Raw genomic sequence first — 9153 nt, 5'->3', positions numbered from 1 at the left:
TCTTTGCCCCCAGGGAAGGACTCTACTTGACTTACCACTTAGAAGAGTTCTATTAAAATAATTTATAAGGAAACGAGAGACAACTGGAATCCCGCAAATCTTAGGGCCAGTAGGAACTGAGAGAATATCTGGTGTTCTGATTCTCAACCTACCCACCACTAACCATTCTAACATAACTGTCAGTGACCAGGACAATGTAATTGTCAGCTCAAGGTCAAATGGTCCGTGGGGAGCCCATGAAGACTTCAGAGCATGGAGGGCTTCAGAGCATCATTCTGGCTGCTCTGTAAGAGGAAGAAGGCTGGGACCAAGTCAAAGTCGGAGGTAGGGAGATAAGGTTAAGGGCTTGGGATAGAGTGGCAGAGGAGCTAGAGGCAAATGGATGGTTGGAGAGATATTTAGGATGTCCAACTGACAGAATTAGATGACTGATAGGAGGCGGGGTGAAAGAGAAGGTAGTGTCAAGATGACCTCCAGGCTTCTGGTGTGGGTCTGTGGGCAGATGGTGGGGCCATCACTGGGGTATGGAGGTGAGAAAGAGCAGGTCTGGCAGGAAGATAAGTTCAGGGGCAAGTCGTATTAGAGGCAGTGGCATCGCTAAGGAGGTGTGTGGGGGGAGTGCGGACCACAGCCCCTGACACTGTCAGAGGGGGTGACACCAAAATGACCCCAGAGTCCCTGGCAGTGGCAGGCAACCGGGGGCCGAAGTGGGAGGGGCTGCCAAGGCGGTGGCGTCGCTAGGGTTGGTGTCACACGTCACCCAGAGCAGTAATTCGCTCACCACCACCACCACCCACCCACCCTCACCCGCCAGTCAGGATTCTGGCGGACAGGCGCTTGGAGAAGAAAGTCTCTGCCTTGGCCAATGGGAGATGGGAGGAGCTGCGGGGGAATCGCTGGAGGTAGGGCCGGCCTGCCCCCGGGGTGAGGGGGGGAAGGAGGACACTATGAGTTACTGCACTGGGTGACACCAACCCTAGTGACACCACTGGTGAGGCACCCATGGGGCCTCCACAGAGTCTATTACTATTACCCATTGCCTCCAGTTGATTCCGACTCGTAGCGACCTTACAGGACAGAGTAGAACTGCCCCATAGGGTTTCCAAGGAGCAGATGGTGGATTAGAACTGCTGACTTTTTGGTTATCAGCCCAGCTCTTAACTACTTCACCACCAATGCTGCAGAGAATCTAGGTGGTTGAAAATAATGGTGTGGAGAGGGGTCTAATGAAAGGAAGCTTCGGTGGTCAGAATAGAAGTGGAGAGGAAGCCATGGAGGAAAGGACCAAGTGAGATGGATGCTAATAACAATAAAGAATTGCAGAGGCCGCTCAGTTTGGGGTTTGCAAAGTGGGATCGGTCACGTGGAGGGCGCTCAACCACGTGACTGACTGCAGGGTCCGGTAGCCTAGCTCTCACCCTAGCTCTCACCCTATTCCCCTTCAAAACCGGAGGGCGGACTTGACCCCTCCTAGGCCAGCCTCTCGGCCAGCTCTCTCCTTCTCCGTGATTGGATAGTCTTGCTGTCCGTCAAGGGCCCGCCCCCGAAGATAGACCAATCAGAGATGGCTGGAGGACGCTTCCTTCTCGAGCCGTGTCCAGAGGAGGGGCCGCTTCGGGAAGTCGAGGCCGGAGCGGCTGCAGCGACTGCGGCGGCTGTACGCAGGCGCAGAGCTGACCGGACGTATCTGCTGGTGGCGGCGCAAGCTGGTGAAAGGAGTGCTGGGCTCTGAAGTAGGTAAGGGGACGAAACGGGGTTTGGACGCTTCCTCCCACGCTCGGCCTTGCCCGCACCTGGCCCTCCCTGGCCCGCTGCACCGGCTCAGGTGATGGGGCGGTGAGCGGAGGTAAGGTGAGGGGGCGGGCCGACGGCCGGGAGGGATGGGCTGGGGCCACAGTCGCCCCACTCGCGCTCATGCACCACGTGGTCCCGAAGACTAGCCAGAGACCCTTGTCTGCGTACCCCGCATCCGCACTAGCTGCTTCAGCCCTTCGAGCACCCCTGTAAGCTCGGCGTCTCGACTGGGTTTCCCCCTCTTACAGGCCGGAGAGCTGAGGCTCAGAGACACCGACTCAGTCGCCACAGGGCACCCAGCTGGGACGCGGCCGCGCCGGTTTGGAGGGAGACCTGGCTTGGTGGACTTCCGAGCCCTCCCTCTTAACTGTTCGGCTGTGGTCAGAGGCTTGAACTTGGGCCCATTTTATTTTTTTAAGGGCGCGAAATTGTTTGGCTCCGGGCTGCGGCGGACGACTTTGGATCAAGCACCGGTGCCCGCCTTCTCTGCAGGGCCCGGGTCGGCCAGGCGCTTTCTCCGCCTCCTGCCTGACCGCTCCTGCCCCCGAGTTCAGCGGGGTGAGGTAAGGAGGGGGCACTTCCGCGATATGGGAGCTCCAGCAGATAGACTGGGGGTGGGCAGAATTCATTAACGAAATCCGAAAACGCGTGGACAACGCGTCTCTTCCCCGGTCACCCGAGAAAAGCTAATTATAATAGGGCAGCTTTTTTTGTCTAAGGAAAATTACCACTCGAGGCTGGTGAAGGTGCTTGGAAACTGGTTCCTTCGTGCCCTGTGAAGGCGGTGTGAACCATATGGAAATCAGTTTGGCAATATGAGCCTGTATCCTTTGACCTAGTGATTCCTCCTTTGAGAAGTAAGTAGGATAAATCTAAGTAGGGAAAGGGTTGCTGCATGAGGCAATGCAGTTTGTTGTTTTACGAATAGCTGGCCGTCGGAAATGCCCTCCCAATCCCCCACCATTGAGGATAGTTAGGTAAATTGTGTTTCTGCTGAAATGGGCTATTACACATCCATTAAATGTAATACGAAAAAGTAGACTCAAAACTGTGGTTACAACTACGTAAAAGTTGGCACAGAATGACTAGAGGTGTATACATCTAATGATAAAAATAATTACTTTTTTTTTAAGCAGGAGGATCGTATTTTATTAAATCCTCAAAAAACCTTAGGAGACTAATGTGATTCCTACCCTACTGATGGGCAATTGGAGCTTGGACATGTGAAGTAGGGTGTCTGATGCTAAACAGCTAGTGCTGTACATTGTGTGCTGTTGGACCTCTGAAAATGCCACATTTAGCCAGTATTTTAGGGCCTACTATGTGCCAGCAGGAAACCCTGGTGGTGTAGTGGTTGAGAGATACAGCTGCTAACCCAAAGGTCAGCAGTTCGAATCCACCATGCGCTCCTTGGAAACTCTACGGGGCAATTCTACTCTGCCTGGTAGAGTCGCTATGAATCTGATTGACTTGATCACAACGGGGTTTTTTGTGTTTTGTTTTGGAGCCAGGCACAGGGCTGGGCACCGGAGAGCTGCTGGTGAGTAAGGCAGCCACAATTTTTGATTCCTGGAAGTTTATAGACTAGTGGGGGAGAAGTGCTTAAATAAACACTTAAATTCTGCTGGGGAGAGTGCAAGCATGGGAGCTAGACATTAGGCTCCGGGCAGGGAAGGATTTGGGAAGGGGAGAAAAAGAAGGCCAGTGGGCCAGCTGAGAGGAAGGAGTGAGCTCTGTGGGGAAGCCCTCCGTTGCTCTGTAACAGCAGAGTATATTAAAAAAAAAAAACTCCTGTTTTCCAAATTTTCTAAAATGTTTTTATGTGTTATAATGGGGGGTGGACAGATAAGAAGACTTACTTATTTTGAGTTCGGTCAACTCTTTTAGTTTACCTTAAACCACTTTTGTTCAAGATGTTAGTAAATTAAATGTTTTCACAAATCAGTATTTTTTTTAGAAATTAAATTTAAAACTTTAAACTCTTTAATTTTTAGGTGTTTAAAAAATCCCTTCTGCTGAAGGAACTTATTTGCTGGGATAGTTTCAGAATGTCAAGTACTGTGTCTTACTGGGTCTTAAATTCTGCAAGGAACAGCATCACCACATTACAAGCGGGCAGACGTTTATACTCAAGATGTGTCTCAAACGGGAATAAATCAAAATGGAGGCTCTTTTCCCGGGTGCCGGCCACCCTGAAAGACAGTTCCCCTTGTGGCAGCTTTGCTCTGCAGAAAGCTTACAGACACACATCTACAGAAGAAGATGATTTCCACTTGCAGCTAAGTCCCGCGCAGGTGAATGAAGTGCTTCGAGCCGGTGAGTCAGCCTACAAGATTCTTGACCTTGACAGCAGAGTCCCAAATTCAGTGTTGCGATTTGAGAGCAACCAGCTGGCCGCTAATTCCCCAGTGGAGGACCGGCGAGGTGTAGCCTCCTGCCTGCAGACCAGCGGGTTGATGTTTGGCATCTTCGATGGCCATGGTGGCCACGCATGTGCACAGGCAGTAAGCGAGAGGCTCTTCTACTATGTGGCAGTGTCACTGATGTCCCATCAGACCCTGGAGCAGATGGAGGGAGCAATGGAAAGCATGAAGCCCCTACTTCCCATCCTGCAGTGGCACAAGCACCCAGGGGACAGTATCTACAAGGATGTCACGTCAGTGCATCTTGACCACCTCCGCGTCTACTGGCAGGAGCTGCTTGACCTGCACATGGAAATGGGACTGAGCATCGAGGAAGCGTTAACGTACTCCTTCCAGAGACTGGATTCTGACATCTCACTGGAAATCCAGGCTCCCCTGGAAGATGAGCTGACAAGGAACCTTTCGCTCCAGGTTGCTTTCTCTGGGGCAACAGCTTGCATGGCCCATGTCGATGGAGTTCACTTGCATGTGGCAAATGCTGGTGACTGCCGGGCCATCCTTGGTGTTCAGGAGGACAGTGGGATGTGGTCTTGTCTGCCCCTCACCCGCGACCACAATGCCTGGAACCAGGCTGAGCTGTCACGGCTAAAGAGGGAGCACCCCAAGTCGGAGGACAGGACGATCATCATGGATGACAGGCTACTGGGTGTCCTCATGCCCTGCAGGGCCTTTGGGGACGTCCAGCTAAAGTGGAGTAAAGAGCTGCAGCACAGTGTCCTGGAGCGGGGCTTCAATACCGAGGCACTCAACATTTACCAGTTCACCCCCCCACACTACTACACTCCACCCTACCTGACTGCTGAGCCCGAGGTCACATACCACAGGCTGAGGCCCCAGGATAAGTTCCTCGTGCTGGCCTCCGATGGCCTGTGGGATGTGCTGGACAATGAAGTCGTGGTGAGGCTGGTGGTGGAGCACCTGGACGAGGCAGGTCGGCACAAGCCCGACTTGGCCCAGAGACCCACCAACCTGGGCCTCATGCAGAGCCTGCTGCTACAGAGGAAAGCCAAAGGGCTCCACGCTGCCGACCAGAATGCAGCCACACACCTGATCAGACATGCCATTGGGAGCAACGAGTATGGGGAACTGGAGCAGGAGCGGCTGACGGCGATGCTGACATTGCCGGATGACTTGGCAAGGATGTACAGGGATGATATCACTGTCACTGTGGTATATTTTAACTCAGACTCAATTGACACATACTACAAGGGGGGCTAAGAGTCTCCCATCCTACTGGCAAGGTTAACTTAAATGCTTTTCTAAAACATTTTCACTTACTCTTAAACTGGCTATTCACACCTTACCATTAAAATGGCAGGCAGATGGAGCTTGCAAAATAATACGTTAACCTGAGGAAAACAGCTGAACATAGGTTTAAAACAATAACAGATTTCACGTCTCTGCATGTTTTGGTCAATCCTCTGTGCAGCGAGGGCAGAGCATAGAGACCATAACATTGGCCTGGGGTCACAAAGCCCAAGTCCTTTTATGAAGACACTTAGTCAAAATGTGTTTGCCTGAGTAAATTTAGTCATGATGCTAAGAATAAAGAGCATCAGGACCTTCTGAGGTCTTGCTGCAAAACCTGCATACTTGATAATTCTGAACTCACAATCATGGACAACTAGACTTTAAAGGGAGGTTTTATTGTTTGTTTTTTAATTACTAAGGCCTAGGTTTACAAACCAAACTACAGGACACTTTTCTATGGAGTATCCTCACCTTTTTTTGTTATTACACTTGTGAAAACCTTTTTGTAATGCTACTTCTGTCTTAGTTTATTTTCCAAGCGTGCTTGGAACAACTTGTCCTGGCTCTCAGCTGAGGGTGAGAGGGGCTAGGGCTCTGGACCAGCTGAATTTACTTGTACAGCTTTCATCACCTTGGCTGAGTCGCACCCCCTGAGCCTTTGACCCATACAAGGAGGTAACGCATGTCTGAGCCTTAACACCTGGCCTTTCCTGCACTGGTAAAATGTCTTCCTGGGCTTAGCCTCTGGGGGGTTATTCTTAGCACTTAACCCTTCTGATTATGCCTCTGAAAGTTCTGTTAATTCCACCTAACATAATCCTTCTACCTCTGGTTATGCTGATCCCCTCACCCTGCTCCTGCTGACGGCACAATGCTGTCTCAAAAGAATCTTTTGCAGGTTTCCTTTTCAAGTGGTTATTGGGAATGAGAAAAATGTGATCTCACCGGTAGCTATGACAGACATGCAGACAGGACGAGCTTATCCTGTAGATTACGGACTTGGGCTTCAGCCTGAAATTATAGAGGGGAAAACTTGAAGGATGAGAAGAGTCACTAACTGAGGCTGTCTGTCTGCATTCGGGGAGGAGGGAGACTTAACCAGAGGGAACACTTGCTCCTAGACTGTGGGATAAATCACCATTGCTACTCCCTCTGGAACTAGACCAGATTTAGTATAGTATTTGGGGCAAAAAATAAAACATAACCTGCAGTGGTTTCCGTGGGCTGTACAGTCATTGTATTTACTCAAAAATTAAGCCATTGGGATACTTGTGGGGGAGATAAATTTCATCTTCTCGTGCTAGCCTGTGACATTTTAATGAACAGGAAGTATATCCCTAATTGGAAGCACAAACAATCCTACAAAACTGACAATTTTATTTTCCTGCACAAAATTGGGCAGAATTCTCCAATGTAGTTGAACTGTGTTAGTCAGTCCCTCTCCTCAGTTCACCCCCTCACACCATCTACTGAAAAGAAAAGCAAATAACTAGGTTTGGCTTCCTCGTTTTGTTTCTGTCCCAGCTGACATTAGCCTAAGCCTTGGGATACTTGTAGTTTGGGGACATTTCCCTGTGCATTTTCCAGTGCAACTTATTCAGTGTTGTGGCTTCATCTAAGAATTCTCTTTTTAGGCGCTTAAGCCTTGGTTCTTGTATTCAGAAGTCATTAGTATTCCTTCTGATCTCTTTGATCTTAATTCAAAAATAAAATGTGAATCATTACCATTCTGCTAGCATGAAGGTTTATTGCTAGAATTGAGGACTCCACTTGTCTGACATTCTTTGTTCTTTATGCCGGCTAAACCCTGGAGTATTTTGGGATTACAGTGTCTGAATCCTATTTTGGAGCCTAACATGGGTCATAAATATATCTGATTCAGTAGTCTGTGGGACAGCTGAGAGAATCCAGAAGTTCCACCTGTTTCTCTAAGTGTGTCTGTTTTTTCTCCGCCTTATAGATTTCGCTGTATTCTAGTTGCTACGTTGAGAAAGAAGAAAGGATAGTTTATTGTCTGCCTTTTCCCACTGTGAACTCTGTCAGCTCTTCCCAGGAACGGTGGTCCGGGGAGTGCCTGCTGGTTTAACCACGATTCTGCTGTTACTGGTCTTCCCGAGGCACATGGGCCACTGCTTGAGGACACTGGGATTTGAGAGGGGGTTAGTAGCACTTGTCAGATCTTCCTTTTATGGAGAGGTATCAATATTGAGACTTTTAAAATAAACTAAAATGAGATTAAAAGTTTTATATTTTAGATGTAACTTTTGAAGAAAATAACCTTTGGTGTTTCAAATTTATCATGTTAAGTAAGAAACTTCGGTAATATTGGCATAATTTATGTTTTATATATAAATACAGCTCTGCTTACCCTGGGAATTGATCATGATGGATAGAAAAGATGGTATTAGTTCTAAATCCAAATTAATATGCTAGATCAAGTTATGTTGATTCACCTTTCTGAGATGTTATTTGTAACATTAAAGCTAATTTATTATAATGAGAATGTAAACTTTGAGGTACTTTAATATATAAACATGTTTTTCCCAGAAGTACAATTGGCCTAAAAGATCTTCTTTGGGACACATTGGGTAAAGTTCTGTTTAGACACGGTACCTTTTATGTGTAAATGAAGTTTAAATAGCTCAAGCTTGAGTTAAAGATTAGGATAATTAATTATAGGGAACAAAAAAATGTGTTCAGAATGCACCTGGCTTGACTCTTCTGTCTGTTAGCCCCTGATGACTTGTCTTCCTCTCACAGCTTTTGGGAAGCCTGAACTTCCCAGGTTAAATCAGAGAGGCCTGGAACTGAGCCACCCTACTTTCATCTTGAAGTGGTTCATTTGTCTCTAAATGTGACTCTCTTCCGTGGCAGAGAAAGCCCTGACGTAGCCTTGGATCTGGGGTGTAAAGGCTGGTGGTACCACTCATGATGTAAGCTGCCACGTGCATCACTTGAGTGAAAAACGTGCTTTAAAGGGGCAGGGGCTGAGTCCCTTGCACCTCAGGCCCCTGCTGTTTAACTTGTCTCCTGGAAAATATTTCTTACCAAGCATCTCCTTGGAAAAATCATTAACCATGTTCTTTAATAATTACTGACATTTTTATTTTAAGCTGTATACCAATGTTTGTATTTGACACTGATTTTCTAACCATCAGAGATATTTAAATAAGACTTGTAAATAAAAGAAGCAAAATGAAGTTTGGTTTCTTTTGGTCTGAATACTAATTTTTTTAGGCCTTAGGGTACAAGATTAGGCCAGGCTTTGTTTCACTACGTTTATCTGGCACTGGAAGGTCTTAGGCTGTTCAGGAGTCCACCCAAAAGAGAAGTTTTGTGCTGTGCAGATCTTTGGTGGCTGCTGACCACACAGGAAATCCTCATTTAGTGTTAATCATGTGTGTGGACCTGAAAAGAAGAAAGAGAAGGTGAAGACTTGTTGTGAGGGTCTCCACACACTCTGTGCCAAAGCCTGCTGAATTTTGATGTTATTTAACTGAGCTTTTAATACCGACTTGTAAACACCAGGCTCTGTGTTAATATTAAATGCAGAGCCAGCTTTGAGGAAAGGACTAAACAGCTACCTAGGTAGAGTAGGAGAGTAGGGAAGGAAGCCTACTACTTCACTCGTCCCTTCCCCCCGCCATTAGCTGGTGCTGTATGTATTGCATTCCATCGGGAGTGA

The 9153-nt window shown here is 48.0% G+C and overlaps 1 protein-coding gene across 5 annotated transcripts; it reads left to right on the top strand.

Moving 5' to 3' along the window:
- The first annotated feature begins 1594 nt into the window (after positions 1–1594).
- On the top strand, positions 1595–8668 carry PDP2 (pyruvate dehydrogenase phosphatase catalytic subunit 2). Of its 5 annotated transcripts, none has more exons than XM_064273940.1 (4): positions 1595–1737; positions 2214–2357; positions 3789–5458; positions 7429–8668. In XM_064273940.1, the coding sequence occupies exon 3, from the start codon at positions 3843–3845 to the stop codon at positions 5433–5435; it is 1593 nt and encodes a 530-aa protein (XP_064130010.1). In that variant the 5' UTR covers positions 1595–1737; positions 2214–2357; positions 3789–3842; the 3' UTR covers positions 5436–5458; positions 7429–8668. The 5 variants fall into 5 exon arrangements, with proteins under 5 accessions (XP_064130010.1, XP_023412309.1, XP_023412308.1 ...); XM_023556541.2 differs by adding an exon at positions 2514–2651 and having other exon boundaries at positions 3789–8668; XM_023556540.2 differs by adding an exon at positions 2499–2651 and having other exon boundaries at positions 3789–8668.
- The last annotated feature ends 485 nt before the right edge of the window (positions 8669–9153 follow it).

Source organism: Loxodonta africana, chromosome 21, assembly GCF_030014295.1.
Source record: "Loxodonta africana isolate mLoxAfr1 chromosome 21, mLoxAfr1.hap2, whole genome shotgun sequence".
Lineage (NCBI taxonomy): Eukaryota > Metazoa > Chordata > Mammalia > Proboscidea > Elephantidae > Loxodonta > Loxodonta africana.
Note: the sequence above shows the minus strand (reverse complement) of the source record. Positions and strands in the feature narration are given on the sequence as shown.